We start from the raw sequence: 21,324 nt of genomic DNA, 5'->3' as shown, positions 1-21,324 counted from the left end.
TAATATTAACCGTAAAGTCTATAGCGAACACTGGTAAACAATTAAGATGACGTATATACGGGCGCGAAAACTTATTAACTATTATTTGTCTTTACGCGAATGAAAGGACGTTTCGCGCGATGCGTGGACGACGATTCGCCGACACGTTGGCTCGAGGCCACCAAAATACGAGAATAATATACGCTTCTGAGTATAATTCGTTTTTCGCCTCTAAGTCGTTCACCACGATATCACGTACAATACGCTTCTTTGGCCGCACTACATAGGTGCTACAACTATATATAATATTTTATTGTGCTATCCGGTCATCCGAGATTTGAGCTATACAAAATGTGCGTATGATATAAATTAAAAAAAAAAAAAAATGCTTTCAACGTTTGTACGTCGTTTTGCGCAAAATACAATTAAGATAAATTAAGAGAGTTTTGATACAAGGACAACAATTTCGGTTAAAAAAAAAAAAAAAAAAATCGTTTTCATGACACGACTCGTGACTGCGCATACCCATTTCTATTTCGATGTGTTACGGACGACTATAATTTTTTTTCGTCGTCTTGGTTCTTGTTAATAACGAGCATAGTTTATAATATACGTACATCTGACAAAATATATGTAAAAGTTTTAAACGACGTTTGGTTCAATTAACAAGTTGTTTCCGTCTAAATGGTTTTATTTTTATTTTTAGGAATACCTATATGAGTAATACGCGCGTTAGTATACAATTATATAAAGAATAGAAATAGGTATAATATTATGCAAGAGGTTAATCTCGTCATAATATAAAAACGTAACTGACATTTTATTTTGAACATGGCCACCAGCGGGTGGATTTAGGGAGGGTGTTTGGGAGCTAAAACACCCGTCGTCCCGCATATTTAACTTTTTTTTTTTTGACCATTGTTCTGTGGACTGTGATAACGCATATTATTTACAAAGTATTATATAATAATATCAAAAATCTATTAATTTTTGTTATCGGAGAAATCACTGTTTATCATTTAATATTTTAATTTATTATACGAAGTGAGTTTATATAGTTGTATAAGAAACCGTAGCCAATTTATTTGTACTCAACTACAAAGTTCTAAGCTAAATTTATGAAGTGTAAAAATTTGAATGATATATTTGAAGACGTGCTTGAAAATCCAAGTATAACAATTAGCACTTTATTTCAATGTGCAGCTCAAAAATTGCAAATATCTTATGAACACTAAAAGTTCCACGACTTGGTAATCATCAAACTCAAAGGAGCAATATTAATGCTAACACAGAAAGCCTTTGGAATGGTATACATTTATTAATTTTAGACCACGTTATTCAAGAATTAAAATCTTCAAAATCAATAGTAAATTCGTTAAAATTTAAAACGTTAGAAATGTATTTTGCAGCTCCGTGGTTAAATATTATACATCATAATAATAGAAGATGAGTATACCTAATACAGAGTTATTAGTAGTTATACTTAGATCCGCGTTTGTGGCCAACTATAATATTAAGTTTTCCAGAAAAGCGTATTATATACCTGAGAATTATTAAGGTTTACACAGCAGGGATCGTAATGAAAATAAAAAACCACGTTGGTATCGTATAATATACATGTGAATTTCACTATTATATACGTGTACACACGACCATAAGCTACTGTGCGCTGTAGTCTATTGTATAATTTAATTCGTAACTTTAATTGGATTATTGTTTACATTTAAACGATTTGTAATACCAATACACAGACATATTATATAAGCATATAAGATACAACCATAATTATTATTCACCACAAAAGCCTCGACAACCAGATATATATATGTACAAGTCCAACACGTAATTTATTGTACGATCGATTCGATATAAAATATATAACACACATACATATTATATTACTCTGCGTAGATTATAATACGTATATATTATGGTGTATGTACAGTGTAAACAGTACAGTAGGTAATTTTATTCTTATGTGATTAAAAATTAAACCAAAGTTATAGGTCATCGATACGTATCACGCATAATGGGTAGGTAACAATATTTTATTAAATTTGCGATCGCGATGCTGCCCATTGAGGTTAACGAGCGCGTTTATGTTTATTAATTTGTGAGAAAACCTTTCGAGGACTCCAATCAACTGCAAACAGTGCAAACTCGTGTAAATCATATTAATAATGTAAACCAACAACGCCACCGCCGGTGCGTAGGTAATACATTAATGTGTCGCAGTCTCCGAGTACGAGATATTTGGGTGACGATAATCGCCGCCGTGTGCGCTTTTCGCGGAACCGTTAACGGTTTTAGGCGACGGCGTTTATGGACACGGTCATGGACCCGTCGCGCACCGTGAACACCGCTCGTTCATTATTCCGTCGCCATTAATCTCGTCGATTTATGTGTCGTGAAAATAATCAAAATATTTACTGGCACGGTGACGACACAATATTGATAATAAGTTTCCGCCGTAACGATACAACATAAACAAACGCGGTTAGAAAAGCAAAAAAAAACACGCAAAAAAAAGACAAGCGCATAATACCTACTTATAATACTTCACAGTAGATATTATTGTCGTCCTGGTCGATGTTTTGTTTTCGTCGTCGTGTATATAAATAATTGTCCAAAAATTAAAATAATAATAAATATAAAACAGCTAAAAAATATATAATATAAAACGCTAAACCATTTCTACATATAGGTTCAAACATCATATTATTATTGTAAAATTGAATAAAATACGACAACCAATATTAATTTTGAATTACGCTTATAGAGTAATATACTAATAAGTAATATGTGGTATATTAAAGTTGAATTTGTACGAATTTTACCTAGCTGACCTCAGCTAACACTGCAGTTTTAAAATATGTCCAATCTGAACGGACAAAAATCTTTAATATTTTTGATTCGTACATTATCTGGAAAGTTTCAACATTACAACCGAAAAGGTTTAAGTATAAGTTTTTTCCTAGGAAATGTATTTATAAATTTATGGATTATATAATACAATTTTATACGAAAACGTAAATTTTTGATTTTTATGATATCGCAAAAACAAACATTCATAATTTACATGCACGTATATTTTTGTTCATATAATACCATTTACTCATGTATAATTTATGTATAGAAGAAGACAATCGACGTAAAGATACTTTTTAACAGAATAGGTCAGTTTGAGAGAGAATTTGAGGAACAATCAGTAAGTAGTTCGAACCAGTTTACCCTCTTACGTCACTCTTAATAAATGATTCTACATCAATTTGGTACACGTGCAGTATCACACAGAGTAATACGTAATAATCGGGTTGACCGTTGACGAGAGGAAAATGTATTAGTGGCGGCGACTGTAGTATCCCTCGGGAATCGGCCAGGTGATCCGTTGTCATCGGATTACACCGATATACATTTACGTGTGTAGTGTGTGTACACAATATTATTGTGACGCATAACAACCCCCTCCCGTTTGCATATTAACAAACGTTTATACAGGGTGATTCGCCAAGTATGTTCTACCCTATCCCATTTTCCCATTTAATAATGAATTTTTTTTTTTAAATACACTTAAATAGGTACTACGTTTTCAAATTATTGCAGAGATATTTTGTATTAGATACATATTAAGAAATGTCCCGTATGATGTAAACTTCTATTGTTCAAACTTCAAATAAGAACTTTTCTGTTATATAACTTTTTAAGCGAATGATTTTTCTGAAAATATTGTACCTACCTACCTAACTCCAATATTCAAACAATATTTATTATGCTTGAGTGATTTTTATAAGTTATAAATGTTGACGAATTAATAATAATTATTAGAATTTTCAAATTACCATAGACCACACATTTTTCAAATCCATTTCTTATTCTCAGTGTATAGGAAGTTAAATAACTCAAAAACTACACTTTCGAATGCTGATTTTGATGTACGTCAACATTTTCAGAAAAATTATCTTCTAAATATTTTATAATAAAAAAAGAATAGTTTTGATTTTAAAAAGTGGTATCTCCACAATACACTAAACTTATTGAGTATAATACAAAAAGTCTCAAGAATTTGATAGTATGTGGTCTTTAGGTATACTTAAAATTTCAAAAATCTAATTTTCAATTAATTTATAGGACATTTTTAAAGGAAAAATGGTGAACATGCTTGGTGAATCACACTGTATGTGTATTGTCGAATGCGCGAGATAATGATCTAGGTTCTAGGGGATGGGGACGATGGGGTTGGGGATAGGGCAACGGAAATGGACTGTGGTCACGAATGCATGACGTGTCTGATCGATCGGTGCGAGAAGAATATATCGCTATTGGTAGATACTAGATATTATTATTATTATTTACTATTGTTATAACAGTACAGTGATGTAATATTATATTATATACATTTATTTATTGTAGCTAACCTAAAATAATGATTTCGCATCATACAATTTATACTCGTTACTCGGATTTTCGACATCTCGACATGACACTGATTATCGGTATTAATAATTCCGTTGGACCGGCAATTCTTTATCAAAACGTTCGAGTGACTTACATTGTTTTAATGACGATGACGGTCATAATAATAATTGTTAGATAATCAATAATTATAGATAAATAAATTGGTAACTATTCTCGATGTTAATTAAAATCAAATGATTGCTTAGTACAACATAAATTGTGAATCGATTAATAGTACAATTTGATAAATTACAATTAAAACATTGTCAGGCATTATAAAAATGAGAAAAGAACAAAAACTAAAAATATTAGGACAAAAAATTATTAAATTTTATAAAATGTAAAAATTAAAACCATAACGCGACATTATACGCTATACAACGCGTTTGGTAGACAGTGCTCCTTCATGGTAATAATTTATATTGAAGGCGAAGAAAGGGTATTTATATAATTCAACCGATATGATTTATCGAGATGTGATTTCGGGGCATAGCACGTTCGCCGGATAGTATTAATTACATTTGTCTTCAATACTTTATTTATGGTATATTATAGGCTTATAATAACACTATAAGACCTATACAGTTTTAATGCACGAATCATACCTATATATAATATGACATGCACGATGTGCCGTTGTTTATCATCTATGAAATTGCACTTAAACAACCAAATTGATCTGCTATCCAATTATATTAAATCACAAAAAGTTCAAGTATTTATCACTGATAAAAAAAAAAAAAACTTTAGATTCGTATCGTATATCAAAGTTACTGTCATCGAACGCGGCCGTATTGTACATTTATAGGTACATGAAACCGTAAAATCAACGAGCAACGATCGTGACAATTGTCAATATTACATAATGATAATGCATAATACGATCAACGAATACGATTAATTACCATTGTCGGAATAGGATCAATAGGATTGACGGCACCGGTTAACTTAACTACAATTGCGAATAGACGATATTACACAGAGTGGTGGAGCGTGCCACTGTGTCTCCCCGTATACATTAATAGCATAATGTCATGATATAGTACATAATATGTATGTACAATGTACATGTATGAAAAACCAAAGAAATGTGAAGGATCACCCTGTATTCTGATTATTTTTGGTTCCAACGTATTGTGTTCGTTTCTGATCGACTGACTGACATTGAATCGTATTTACTATATTATATAATAATATATAAATTATAGATGGTGAGTAATCGAAACACATATTAATATTATATTATACTCGGAGTGCGAAGTATGACAATATAACTTATAACACCTGAGAATTGTGTGGGAATATATCCAATATGTTGTGGTATTATACATGGCAAATTAACACGTATTGATAGTTTATTAAATTACTTCTGTCGTATACATAACGCAGATAGTTTATAAGCGAAGCCGATCCGGCTAGAGTGATAACTGCGTGTGGGGACCGATGGTACGTCATAATCAATGAACAGAACGTAAAACATACATCGATATTTAAGAGAAATGCAATTGCAGTATTTTCTAAACCTTTATAAGCAATCAGATGTGATGAGATTTTTCGAATAATTACGTCATTATACTAATAATATATAATTACTTTTTTTATCATCGTAATAAGTTACTATAATAATTTAAATGTTTGATTTATTTTGCTTTTATGTTTTTAATTCAATTCGTTGTTTTATATTTTATATGTATACAAATAAACATAATACATTATTATTATTATATTAATTATTCATGTTGTTTAAATAATTTTGGTTTAATCAGGGTTATCGGGAGGGGCGATGAGATTGATGTCCTATGAGCCATAGGTGACGGTGGCGATAGATCCAACGATTTCATGGGTTAATTATGTTATGAAGCCGTCGTTTTCGGCACTGACACCTAATCACAAGTCACCGCCGAATGAGCTACGAATAAAGCTAGTTAATTATTATAGGGGGGGGAGGGTAGGATATTAGTGGGCTTGAAATTTTGCCATATTATGAAAAATATCATTTAAACGCAATATCTCCGATGCTTTTACGATTTTTATAGTACCTATTGTTAACGGTGATATTAATTAAATTCTTAAGATTCCGTTGACTATGGACATTCCATTGAAAAAGTCATACTATTTTAAGGTGAATGTAATTTAGTAATAAATACTTTTCATTAAATTAACAATCTCTCGAATTTGAATTTATTTGGGAACTTTACTTTTTTTACAATATATTTTGTTTCTAGAGTTACCAATATTATTTAAATAATATTTTGTTATCCAGGTATATAAAATAAAAGTATTATTTTCACGCTTTATTTAATTATACAATCGGCAATAGCATTTAATTCTGGAAAAAACTGTAGTTAATTTAAATTTGTTTAAATATTGGGCACTGAATAGTCATAAAAATTAACAAACCAACTAAATTACAAAAAATGTAGCGATAATATCAGATATCTCAATTTTATTATTAACCATTAATCAAACAATAGGTAATAAGAAACTTTTAAAGAAAACTATAATATCATATGTTCACCCAATACATTTGAAAAACGATTTTTTGAACAAAATGACAAAATAGAATGTAATTAAATAAAACATAATATATAAGTTTTATATATTTATAGAGATTCTTTCTAATATCTGGAGAAATAAGAATGATAATCTTCGACTTAAGGATCAACCATTCTAACTCATGGTTACTAATGGAAGATAAAGAATCGACAAATATAATGATTGTGCTTCGTACGAAGTGGTTTTAACTATACCTATAACACATATTCATGGACAATTTATAGATTGACTATATTTTGGTAGGATAAAATTAAACATATTATCTAAAAACTTATATGCATTTATATGACCATAACTAACCAGATAAAACAGACGATCTTATTATTATATTCCTCGAAACAATCAGACTGTATCAAACAATTTAATAATACATTTTTAAAAATATTATTTTGTAATGACTTGAAACTTTAAAAAAAAAATAAATAAATATCCAAGTATATTAATATATTTTTTAAGATAATAAGTAATTATTATTAAAAAACAAAAATTATAAATAATGTTTACATAATTCATATATTATGATAACACATATAAAATCCCAAGATACACTTGCCTTTGAACTCAAAGCACAAGACTTTACGAATAAATGTTTCTATTTTTCCACAAATATGCAAACACATTGTTATTTATCATTTAAGAAATATCTCTTGAATCCTTATAAGTATGTATAAGTAAATTTAATAATAAATATATCAAGGGATCTCTCAAAATAGACTAATTCAATTGTAAATGTATACAAACAATTAAAACTTATTACATACTCTCAGTATAAAAACATGACTACCATTGTCCATTAAAACTTGTACTCGAACATGGTTGAATCTAAAGTTTAAAGTTTCGATGTATATAAAAGGAAACACTAGTACTATAAAAACTGTAGAAAGTTGAGTGTACTTAAAATTAACATTAATTATTTATTACCAATCAACAAATAATTTACGTCAGCGATGGTAACGCTTCAGTGACTTGCTTTCGATTCATCGAATTTTCCCTTAAAGTTATAACAATGTAAAAATAGATTGCTACAGTACGATTTTTATGCGTGGGTTTTAGAATTTTAAATAAAATATTTATTTATTTATCTTTTGCTGATTTCTTATTTATCACGACTGTGTACCTATATGTGGTTTTAAAATTATGAAGTTATATAATTATAACTTCATAATTTTAAAACCACACAAATACAATACATCTTTATTATTTCTGACCCCGAACATTTCATACTCATAATGTTGCACAAATTATAATAATAAATTATGAAATAAATTCTTAGATACAAGGTAAAATTGAAAATGTATAAACTGTAAAGTAAAACAACGTTCATTTTGTTGCCTGCTGTTAAAAAATATTATTTCCCCAGTATTATATTTATACCTCGATTCTTACCAAATTTATTATGACTACATAATAGTCTGCTTATCGAACAACATTAATATTATTTAGTTGGACAAGATAGTTAATCACATTAATTTTGTAAACAATATTTTGTGGCTAAAAATTTGTATAGTTTTAATGGCTAAAGGAGAAATTAATATAAATTATTTTAAAATATTTCGATCAAAAAGTAATTCTGTATATTTACTGACTATATTTCTTATAAGTTGAAATGTTGGCAATTTGAAATAAAGTTCACTTTATCTGTTTTATTGATGTTTAATACATATCACTCAAAGCTAATGAGCGTGTGAATTTTCAAAAAATACATTTTTAACAAGTTATTTTTATTTATCCAACATTACGTTAAAGAGTATTTGAAAAAAATATATAATTGTATTGATCGTTTCGTACTTAAAAATTATAATAGTCAAAACTCAAAATAAATGTTTAATCACTTAAAAATGTAATTTAATATAAATTGTACACAATAGCATAGTACCCATGTCTCACATTATATTATATTTACAGTGATTTAGGTAAACTTGAATTAGATTGTCTCTTTGAATGAAACGTCATTACAAATTCTATGTAATAAATTATAATGTTATAGGAAATAAATAATGATCGGAAATGTTTCATTTCGATTGACTGAAAAAGAAAACAGGAAATCTATGACACTGGTGCATAGATAGAGGATGTGAACCGGACCTACGGATCAACCACAATAACACGGTTGAGTACTATAACAATGGTGAGTTTTCCTATTTTAGTAAAATCTAGTTACGATGACTTGTTAAGGTCATACCTAAAGGGCAGCTTTAAGGGCAATTTAAAATTATAAATGGAAAAATATATTATAACTTATAAGTTATAAGTGTCAAATATATCAACACCTTTTAAGTTTCTTATTTTAATTTGAAAACACAAATCCACAAACCTAGTTAATGGTAATTTAAGTGATCACCGATTTTACTTACGTACTATGATCAAACCAACAAAGTTTTTGAAATATTATCATATTAAATTATTTAATAAAATTGTCCTCATAGAATATATAAACAATTTTTTGTTTATAATATCTTATACATAAAAATTAATTTAATAATATCAAGATAATAAGATTTTAAATATTTTAACATTTTCATATGAAAAATTACCTAAATATTCTAATTTTCAATAATATAACTTAAAAATAGTATTGTAATAAATATTAACGAACATATACCTTTTACGAGTTTTACTGATGATATTTTTATAGTTTACGTTCAAACGTTCAAACAATCATTTAAATGTTGATTAAAATTAGGATGACTTGTAATTATCTGTGAACGCATTGTATATAATTAATAACACCAATAATTAAAATCGAAATATGTACACTATGAGTAACCATGTGGATAATTGAAATGAACAGAGCACTCAGAGCACAACCATTTGCGAATGTTAACCATAAATTGAAACAACATTTTGAATACGCTTGTTGTCGGATGTATAATAAATTGGAGTTCTCCAATAATAAAATAAAGATATTAAAAATTAAAATTAAATAATTTATGAATTAATAAAATTAATTTCTGTAAATGGATTTTCAATATTATTTACAGTTACATAAAAAATGTAAATAATAAGTTTTCCAAGAAATATCATTATAATATAAAAATAAATATTTCTACAATTATAATAATGAGTAAAAAAAAGTATAATAATAAATATTAGATAATATTATAAGCTATTATACAGATAAATCTGAAGTTTTACTTTTTGTATTATTTACATTTTATACTAAGAGTAGGTAAAGTAACTATAAGTATAAGTATAAGTAGGTATTATTTTAGTATATAAATCAATTTGTTTAGTGATTTTTTTAAATGTTTTTTTTTATTTTTTATTTTAATGTATTTCTGTCCTGTAGGTATATTGTTTTATAAATGTTTTTACGTGTATTTACTGTTTATCAAAATCAACATTCAAATTAAAACTGATCGATTGTTTAATAAAAAGTTTAAGTCTTAAAATTTTAAGTTTAAAAATAAACCAGAGATGTAATGAAACATCGATATGACCAGAGTTTTCTTTTAAAATTATCTATACACGGTACATAATATTATTAAAATGGATATTAAGGCATCGTGTATAGGCAATTTCGATACGTAAAATATGTAACAGCAACCAAATTTATCACGGCGGTGAAAGAATTATTATACTGACAAAATAACGGTAAATAAAGCAGTATTCAAGAAATATTACTTACATAATTAGAGCTTTTAGTAAAATCAATTCGTCACTTAACCTATATATATATATATAAATGTTGATTGTTTATTTTCAGCAATAATTTATAACAGATTGTAGTCTTGAGCGATTTAATCATCTAAATATATTTATCTCTTTTAATGTCTCGACGAGCACCAAGTTAAGAAATATTATTCAACTGGGTGATACTTTTTCTATTGGCTTAAATAAAAATCTAGGAAATCTTCTTAACTTATACCATACAATATATAATAAATTATTAAAGTCTTTAGTATAGTATTCTGTCAATAATATTGTATCTAATAAGCTACATGGTTTTCGACTGAAGTGTACAACTATCAAATGTAACTTATCTTTATATAACTTTATATTATTGAGAAATTTGATGATTACTCACAATTAGGTGTTATCTACTCATACTGCACGAAGCCATGAAAGTTTTCGATCGCATTGACCACACTATTGTTACTATTAAAAGTTATTTTAGATGAACTTATTCTCTTTTGGAGTCTTTCTTACCTAACAAATAGAAAATAACAAGTTTAACTAATTATTAATAAGTATACTTCGTCTTATAGTTTTACACTCACATCAGGTCCTTACAAAAGAAATTTTTTTTCTTTTGATTAATAGCCAGGGTAATTTTTTTTTACATAATACTAGCTTTTTTACCTTCTCCAATGATATAAAAATATTTATGTCCATTAAGTCTGTCTTTGGGCGGTAGTAAATTATCTCAACTTTTAAAGCTAATAAACTCTCCCGGTGGTTAGGTCTAACGAAAGTGCTCTAAGTTTAAACTAGTTTTTTATAAAAAAATCTTTTGTTCACCACTAATCAAATATGATTTTGTCATTTAGGATTCATCCATTATTAGAGACACTCAAATATTGGAAAAAATAAAATGTACATTTCTACGGTTTATAATTTATATCATATAATATTCTTAAAACTGATTGCGCTCTTCGTGACCACTTTCCTGTAAAAAAAATCATTAAATTTATCTTTCTTATCAGATTGAAGACAAACAGCTGTTAATTTATAATTTTTTAAAAAGCTTTTGGCAGTTAAAATTGATTCTTCTACATCAGCTGTACATATTTATTTCAGAATTATCCTGATCAAAGGAGTACAATTTTTTCTTTCTGTGTTCTTTCCTTATTCTTTATAAACTGTTATTTATTTCGCTCCCCCTTAATACATCTTGTGTTACTAGCAAATAAAGACCTCCTTTTTCTTTCTAATTTTTAATGTTTATTAAAATAATTTATTGATTTTAAGTTAGCCAATAAATTGTAATATTGTTCATATGTATTTACTATTTACCTATTCTTATTTCATTAGGCTTTAATCTGTATAGTACCTATCATAAAATACAATATAATTTAATATAGTTATAAAAAAGGTCAGAGGTTATATCTTACTTACGTTACATTGACGCATTTCAGTTAATGTGTTTTCTACACGAATTTTTTTTTGAAAATTCAATAGTACTTCAATTTTAGTCGACCATAAAATCAGATATTATCTGAGAGTTGTCTCATTATAAATTTTAAAATCAACTAAAAAAAAAAAAATAATAAATAAATTTAAATACGTATATTTAGTATATTTATAAATCTATAATTCATATTATATATTTTGAATTTACTCTAGAAATACTGGAAAACATTAATTTTTATAAAAGTTATTAAATCTAAATTTAATTCAAGCAAACTAAACTATGCTGTCGTATATTATATAGTACCTTTACATGTAATAATATAATAATCTAATCGTAACTTAAGATAAGCATAATAATTATTATAAAATAATTTTAGAAAATTACATTTAATTTATTAGATAATCGAATAGGAACAATAAAAAAATGTGTGTATTCCTATTTTATTATATTACACGTCTTATTATATAATTAAATTAAAATTGTTTAGCATATATAATCATAATATAGGTACTTAATATTAAAACACATAATATACATATAAATAATAACATAATCGACAAATGATGAGTTAAACGATTGTTACCTACTTAAATCGTATTAAAATTAAAAAGAATTAATTTAAACTTAAATAGTTTTTTCATTTACCAAAATCGTAAATTAACTCTGTGTGTTTTTTTTTATTGAAATTGCATACATTTTAATCCAGAGCAAAATAATAAAAATAAAAACACATATTAAAGATTAATACTATTATGAATATACTTATCTCGTTGAAATTTTGGAGATTCTTGACACACTCGATTGCTTGACATTAAATGTAATATTTTTATTTAATACCTTATTAGAACATTTACATTTTTACATTTAATACTTACACGATAAATACTTAATCACATTAGTCATAATTTATGGATGCATTTTATCTGGTACATGACGTGTTTAACAAATAAAAATGTTTTAATCATAATATGATTACCTACATCATAAATAATAGGTAGGTACAAAAATATTGTGTTGTAAAATAGGTAATACCTATTTTTACATTGATTGAATATAATAAATTATTATTTACTAGTCGTCTTGATTATGTCTACAATTGAAAATCAAATAATATTTAGATACGTTTGACTATGATTGATTTATGTTTTATTTCGACAAGAATTGCAACATGAAATTTTGTAATACTTGTAAGAGCACAGTCTGGCTTGGGCAACGAAATTACAATTTCTATGTTGTATATCAACGCACTTAGGATCATCTGTAAGCATAAATTAAAAATATGAATTTATAGTTTCATCTCGTTCATTTATATTGATTTCAGTTATAGGCAAAACAATTTAACCTTGATCCGATGGTAGTTGGGTACTGGTAGATATTGGTTTATTCTCTCTTTCGATTCGGCTCTCATCACTTATTACTGGTGCTGAAAGTGAGGTTTAAAAATTATTTTATTTCTATTCAATCAAAATGTATAACAATATTAAACTCAGTTTAGTTAAGCACAACAATTTTACCATACAATAAACTATACGCATAATATTGTTAAGTTATTAATTATACTATATATATTTATATTTGATATAGATACGTTACCTGAATAACTATTGACGCATTGACTTAAGTTACAAGAACGTCTTGCAGGTGGTTTGTTTGATTCATCACATTCCAACGATGGTTTTAATACTTCATTGAGACACTTGACGTCTCGTTTCTGAACACCCAAGTCGCACGATCTCGAGCACTGGAAACATTATTTTAATAATAATACATTTTAAAACATCCTTCTTCATCAGTAGTCCAATTCATATAATGCTTTAGGTACTGTACCGGTAGCCATTCCGAAGTGAACCAATTAGAACCACAGTTTTCGGTGAAACACGACATGGTCATTGACGGCCTTTCTTTGCCAGAACAGTGGCTCTGGGGTACTACTTTCCATTCTTTTTGATCATATGACATACAAACTGAAGTTCTCGTTTGATTACCCCAACCACATATTTCGGAACACTAAAAATAGTTTTATTATTTTTATTTTCTTATACTTGATAAATATTATTATTATTAGATGTTATATTACAATATATTGAATAAATAATCTATTTCTGAAAGAAACAATAATATGTAGGGTGAAGGATGTAATAGGTATAAACTATAAGTATAATATAAATATATATATATAGTATATTATAAATTGATTAAAACAAATACATAATATATTATATACAAAACCATATCAAGGTATGCTGACAAATTAAAATTCTCAACAAAGTTACAAACATGAATAACGCAAGATCAACTAGCAGCACATTATTGGATTTAAATAAATATTTTAATATAAAAATCTTACTTGCGACCAAGGTCCTGTAAACCAAAGTCCATTACAATCTTTATCACTTAGGCAAGCTCGGCTAACTTCTGGCTTTATTGATTGATCACATGCACTCTCGCGATCAATTCCAAGTGAACAATAAACCTTTCTAGTTTGTATACCCGTGCCACATGTTTCTGAACACTAGAACATATGTCACGCACATATTTAAGATTTATTTTAAAATAAGTAATACATATTATAATAAATAATTATAGAACTACATTCAAATTATCTTTTTCAAGCTTATATATATATGATTTTAATAAAAATCTATCTTCCATAATAAAGTTTCATCATTGGTGGAGATGATAGTTATATATCTTATATAAGCCTTAATATGCATTTCTCAATAAATAGTAAAATATCACGGATAACAAATGAATGATAAAATATATGCATTGTTATTTTTAATGTTATATTATCTATTAAATTTTTTTTTATTTTTTAAATTAAAATGTATAACGGGATAAATATCTCACGTGGAAGATACTTTAATATTTATGAATAGATATAAATATATATAATATATTTAAAGCTTAAACGAGCAGAAGTAGTGTAAAAATGTTTACGGTATTTATAATATTAGATGTATTTATAATAAATAATTGTCTTAACGTTTTCAGATAAGTTTTCTTTTAAATGTCTTGAAATTTAAACATAAATAAATATAATAATATTTAATTATTTTATTAATAAATACTAGCATTGTTTCAAAAAGTATTGAGTTTAAATTTGTAGTTTTATGCTTTTATAAAACTATTTAATTATATAATATTTTTATTTTTTTCACTCGTATAATATCATTAAATCATATAATCATCATTTTAACAATTATAAATTTAAGTTAAAAACAAAAATAACAAAGAAGTATACTAATTTTTTTTTTGTTTTTCAAATTTTGATCAAGAAAGTGTACCACGTTGTTACAAAAATAATTATTGTTCTATACATTTAAAACGCTTAATATAAATAATTTAGTACAATGTTTATCATAGATATACAATTATAAACATTAAAATCATTTTTATAATAAACTCTATTGAAAAGATTATTAACTATTTTAGTAACTAGTTATTCAATTATTAATTAAGTATATCTCATAGTTCATAGTAGTACGCCTAGTATAATTATTTTAATATGTATAAATTGTGTAAATAACGTTATAACTTATAATTTAATACCTGTGACCAATCCGATAGAATCCACGAACCAATAGCGTTGGAAAGGGCCATCGCACACGGTCCCATGTCACAAGTGGTTTGATGCGCCGGTTTCTCATTGGACTTGCATTCGGTTTCATTGGAGGACGAACAACTTACCGATCTTGACTTAATTCCGGTACCGCAAGTCGCGGAGCACTGAAAAATAAAATCAGATTACTTAATCATATTGAAATTTTACGATGTTTAACACTGTAAGTGTGATAAGTATATTATTAATATTTCAAATCAGCCATCGTCAAGCTTTATTGACGTATTTACAGTGAGTATTTAAACCCTTTCCCGCTGTGGAGGTCAATACCTCTTTCCTTCATCCAGTTTTGTACTTATATTGTGGAATAATGTACGATGCTGGAAAATTTAGTTTGAACGTAGTTAAAATATTCTTCGACGTCTTGTATTAAAAATATTTAATAGTTACGAGTGTAATAATACTAATTATTGTTGTACGATTTTTTTTTATATGAGTCGACTATCAATATTTTATTGATTTTTTATTACTGGGATTTTTATCTCCAGAAATTTACTTCAATAATCAATCATAGGCGCAATTAGGTGGGGGCTTGGGGGTCTTAGCCCTCCAAATATTTTGCTAGCCCCCTCAAATATTATTATTATTTCAAATATTATCAATGTTGCACATTTCATAAAGTTAAAGAAGTTAGAAAAGTTTTCTTCAGTATTATAAATTCAAAAACCACGAATCGACCGATCACCTAGATCCTACAATCACTATTATTCCCATAGATACTGAAAATCCCTACATTTTCGGGACGTTTTTAACACTAACTTTGGACCAAGTTCCAGCGATCCAATGCGAGCCGCTATCAGGTTGAGTGGAATCACAAGGTGGCCTTTGACAGGTTTTAGACAGGATGACGTTTGCTGGCATTGGTGACGGACAAGCCGATTCGTCCACGTTCATCGTCAAAGTGGGATTGATTTGCTGCCTACACGCCATTTCCCGGGTCTGGACTCCCAAGCCGCAACTAACCGAGCAAGGGCTCCAATCAGTAATCGACCACCTGTAGGATAATAAAATGTATATAATATAATATTATGTTATCGTAATATTATATAGTATTCGTAAGTAAGACTATCTCCAGGGTCTTAGGATTATATTATAGTGTACTTACTGTGCTTCGCATGGTTTCACGTTGCATCTGAGCACTTGGGGTTGCGGTTTATCCAACCCATGACACCGTTTGTCCGCGACGATTTGCTGCTGCTGATTATGTTCTTTGATGCATACCATTGTGGACGTCTGATACCCTATGGAAAATGTATGATCAACCCCATTAAATACAAATAATATATTAAAGGTATTCAGAGTATGGATTAAAAATACAAAATAATAATTAGTAAATATATATGATAAATTTATGTAGGTATACAAATAATAAATATTTATAAAATTTAAAATTAATAATAATAGCACTCTGTCTATTATTGATAAAATAATCAAAAATGCTGTAAGTTACAGAATTCTAAAGAATATTTTTATAATTTTAAATATTTTCTTAAAATTATAACATCTCGAATATTAAACTATAATTGTAGTACACGGTAGGTGTTCTCCTGAGTAAATGTATCTAATAAATGCAATATTAAATAAAAATAAATATGATAAAATGATTATTTTAATAAAATATCTTACTTTCTACATTGGTATTTAGTATTTGTATAATTTATATAAATAAGTGGTAATCGTAAAGTATGTGACTTACCATTACTTCGTTAGTGAAGTATGCTATCTACCGTAAAATGCTACCCATCAAAAATCTTTACGAGTAAAGTTTACCGTATTTTATTAATTAAAATTTATTAAACTAAAACTTATTTAATGTATTGCTGATGAATAATAAATAAGTATCTTTATTATATTCTGTATTTTAGTTTTAAACAAATTCTATTATAATATTCTGCCAAAATGTGTAGAGATATATGACTACGCTATCCTCGTTGAATTAAAGATGATTTTAAATTTCAAATCATTCGTAATAATACGAAGTTGACAAAATGTTTATGAAAATTAAATAATGTGATACCTAGCTATTTTAAATTATACAAAAATAAATGAGTTATTACCTCCACCACAAGTCTTGGTACATTCAGAATAGCCGGTCAATTTCCATATAAACTTCTTTTTTCTGCCTTTGTTTCGCGGCTTTGCAGCTTCATCGCCGATGAATCCTTGATACTCAGACTGTGTTCCATGCGGTTGGTCCTGGTTAAATTTTCTGCAAAATAAAATATTTCTTACTACACCCATACCAGTCTTAAACGGGTAACGCATTGTTTTGAAACAATTCTATTACCTATACTATATAATATATAATATATTTTATTAACTTACGTTTTTTCTTCGTTATCGAGTTCCGACCCTTTATCCGTCGCGTACGCATCGTCACCAACCGGTGAATAATTTCCTACGATGAAATCCGAAAATAATAATTAAATATACAGGGATAGATTTTATTATGAAACTGAAGCGATAATTAGCTGTTGTATTTGTCGTTATTTCTACCATTGTATAAGGTTATTCATTTTGTTATTACACACAATAGATGTGCGAATAAAACTTATAATTGTTTAATATTATATGCAATTGTAGATTTTAAATTAGTTGTTCTAATACCCCACGGTGTTGGAGTATCAAAATGTTGAAATCTTTCGTTTTTTGTTACATTAAAAATACAGAGCAAGTCGGCGACCAAGTATTATCGTTATTCATCTCAGCATGTATAATATTAAACTTATAATAAATAAAATAACTCAAATATACTAACCGGGATAATATGCCGACATGTGCGAATGATGTCTAATCAATGGTGGCATGATCGACTCATCTGGAGTGAGCACGTCGAGCGGCAATTTGTATTCGTACTTGATGCCCGGATTTGCATACCTGAAGACCAACTGCAAACGGGACAAGTCACAAATTATGCGACGATTTTTTTAAGATAATAAACAATAATATAAAAGTGAATATTGAATAATGAATTATATATTATATTATGTTATAATTACAATGAGGTCTACGGACTCTGATAGCGGTCCCATGGCAAATACGGATTCACCAAAGTTACCGTTTTCTTTCCGATATGTGAATACTGTACCCGCTCCTTCAAAGTCTTCCTTCAGTGGCCAACTATTCGTCCAGTTGCCATTTAAAATGTATTGTCCAACAGTGTGTTTCAATGCTGTAAGCAAAAAAGCAGATACGATATCAGTTAGTTGTATTTAAAAGAACTACGTTTTAAAACGTCTATGACATACCATATTATACGTATCAAAGTAGTAATACTCGTAATATTACAAAACGCGTCAAATTAAACATGTATGTAATTAAATTTGATTATATTATTGTACAAATTATGTTATTGAGCAATGATCATTTCTGTAACTACATAACTATTAAACTTTGAGAAGAGCAATGAATAAATTGAGTTTTGGGCGATATATGTGTTATCGCCTTTTAAGGCATCAAAATTGCTTCAGTGTCAACTTTGAAGGCAATTTTCGGAAAGAAATTGGAACTGATTGGGATTGTGAGAGGTCAAAAGTAAAAAACGGTAGGCAAGTGGGTATGATTTCTATTACATATTAAATGTCGAGTGGGTCACTGAAATGGAGGTGTTAAATTTAAATTTAATGATATATAATTATATGCGAAAAACGATTTTAAGCGGAAACCGTCTGCAGTTATTCCATTTAAATACATCACCATGTACATTTCGTATTTCGTGAAATATTTTTTGATATTTCTATTAAAATAATTTATTATACTATTATATTTAAAAGAGGTTGATTAATTCTTATCAGAAAATATATAATTATTTATTATTATTAATATATTATTAACTGCAGAGTCAATACCATTCTTAATGTAAAACAATGTGTAATATGACTAATAGTATAAATAAGTAAAAGTTTAAAATTAATCTACATATTTTTAAAATATCATTACTTATAGTAAAATTTATAATACATATAAAAATGTTAAGTCCTCGTGAATAATGTTTTAGAATTATATATAAAAAAAAATAACATCATTATTCATCGTTTTAAAATGTTACTTTGTCCTAATTTAAACTTAAAAGTTCATATATTTATAAATTTTATTAATTTCATGAACAACCTTTTTCAAATCTTAATTATCATAACTCAACATTTTATAAATTGTAGAAAATTCTAGAAAATCCGTTACCCGATAATGATCTTGTTTGACTTGGCCCAAAAATAAATACTTATAAACCTTATTTACTATTTAGTTTAAATAATTGTTCAATGTATCAAATATTTTATATTTCACTAAGCTGTACATTTTCAATTTTTAAATGAAACAATTTTAGTTATAGTTATTAATAGAATATAGTAACAAACATTTATTTCAATAATAATAATAATTATTATATTTTAATTATCTAGGACCTAGATTCTAGGTATATGTATTATTATATTAAGTACCTATGTTATTGGCTGATGGTTGAAGTTCGTTAATGGTGATATTGCAAGCAGATTTCGGTAATCTGGTAATTAAATTGTATCCTGTTGGCATGTTAGGTCTAGTGAAAATACCAGAAATTAAACGGCACGTGCTATTGTCACCACCACATACTCCGCAACCATCAAAGTTCTTTAGTGGTCCACCTATTGAACCATCACAACTGACTACCTAAAAACAAAAATCGATCAATTAAATAATAATTGTAAAAATGATCTTCATCACTTGTATTTTATGATAGAACAAATTAAAACATATTGTATATAATGTACAAGGCATGTGTGCCATGTGGCACACATTTTATAAAACTTCGTGGATCTATGAATCATAATATGTGCACGTTGCGAGGCTCATGCATGTTCATTGGTTTATCGGTATAAGTAATAGTTACTACCTATCAAGAATACGTTACATTCTAAAAAAAAATATGGGATGAATAATGAATATTCAATAAAAAATACTGCCATAAGATCCAATTTGTCATGTTTGAAAATAGTATACGTAATACCCCATAATACTAGGTGAGACCATCGTGAGAGTAAATACCAAATACTAAATAATACATTGCCAGTTTTACATATTATATAATTATAATATTATATTGTATCACGTATACGATTGTTTATAGATATTTATAATATTTTATTTTTTCCCTAAAAATTAATCTAAAATGTACTAAGAATTAAAGACCCCAATAATTTTTTAAGAACGACCGCGAGATCATTATAATAATATCACAACCTGTAGTGATCAAACAACGCTTGGCCTCTGAGATATGAATGAACATTGCACACGTAAGGTTACACGCAAACATAAATAATATTAGAAAATAGAAATATTAGAAAACAATTATTATTAAACACACAAACGCCGTCAACTAAATAAATCCTGAAAAATTACAACATTATATATGATGGTGTTTTTTTATGCATCTATTATTTATATTTTATACACGCACGTGGATCCAAGTATATAGGTGCCCACCAACACTATCCAGTTATAGGCATCTTCCTTCCTGCCTAGTGCCTACCTATCTATCTATATATACCTATAGGTACCTCCTAATAAGCGCGCATTACGATGGCGTCGCGGATGCGATTTAGACGTCAACGTTGAAAAATCAATTATCTTAAACGCGCGAGCGGGGTGTATAATATTAATA

The 21,324-nt window shown here is 27.7% G+C and overlaps 1 protein-coding gene and 1 long non-coding RNA gene across 2 annotated transcripts in view; one reads left to right on the top strand and one right to left on the bottom strand.

The window, feature by feature from the left end:
• Positions 1 to 21,324, top strand: part of LOC114130789 (uncharacterized) — a 44,473-nt gene that overhangs the window by 8,885 nt on the left and 14,264 nt on the right. Inside the window, exon 2 of the long non-coding RNA XR_003592946.2 lies at positions 8,978 to 9,118. This is a non-coding gene — a long non-coding RNA (uncharacterized LOC114130789). The remainder of the gene's footprint in view (positions 1 to 8,977; positions 9,119 to 21,324) is intronic.
• LOC114130781 (thrombospondin type-1 domain-containing protein 4-like) overlaps positions 12,491 to 21,324 on the bottom strand; it is a 59,898-nt gene continuing 51,064 nt past the window's right edge. Inside the window, exons 7-19 of the mRNA XM_027995841.2 lie at positions 20,126 to 20,333; positions 18,686 to 18,858; positions 18,445 to 18,574; positions 18,012 to 18,084; positions 17,744 to 17,895; positions 16,792 to 16,927; positions 16,446 to 16,680; positions 15,617 to 15,793; positions 14,412 to 14,576; positions 13,892 to 14,071; positions 13,658 to 13,805; positions 13,407 to 13,487; positions 12,491 to 13,322 (exon numbers count right to left, since the gene is read on the bottom strand). Of these exons, the coding sequence (XP_027851642.2) occupies positions 13,204 to 13,322; positions 13,407 to 13,487; positions 13,658 to 13,805; positions 13,892 to 14,071; positions 14,412 to 14,576; positions 15,617 to 15,793; positions 16,446 to 16,680; positions 16,792 to 16,927; positions 17,744 to 17,895; positions 18,012 to 18,084; positions 18,445 to 18,574; positions 18,686 to 18,858; positions 20,126 to 20,333 (1,977 nt within the window). The 3' untranslated portion in view covers positions 12,491 to 13,203. The remainder of the gene's footprint in view (positions 13,323 to 13,406; positions 13,488 to 13,657; positions 13,806 to 13,891; positions 14,072 to 14,411; positions 14,577 to 15,616; positions 15,794 to 16,445; positions 16,681 to 16,791; positions 16,928 to 17,743; positions 17,896 to 18,011; positions 18,085 to 18,444; positions 18,575 to 18,685; positions 18,859 to 20,125; positions 20,334 to 21,324) is intronic.

The sequence above is a fragment of the Aphis gossypii genome, chromosome 1, assembly GCF_020184175.1.
Source record: "Aphis gossypii isolate Hap1 chromosome 1, ASM2018417v2, whole genome shotgun sequence".
Classification (NCBI taxonomy): Eukaryota; Metazoa; Arthropoda; class Insecta; order Hemiptera; family Aphididae; genus Aphis; species Aphis gossypii.
The sequence above is the reverse complement of the archived record's forward strand: the minus strand, read 5'-3'. Positions and strand labels throughout refer to the sequence as shown.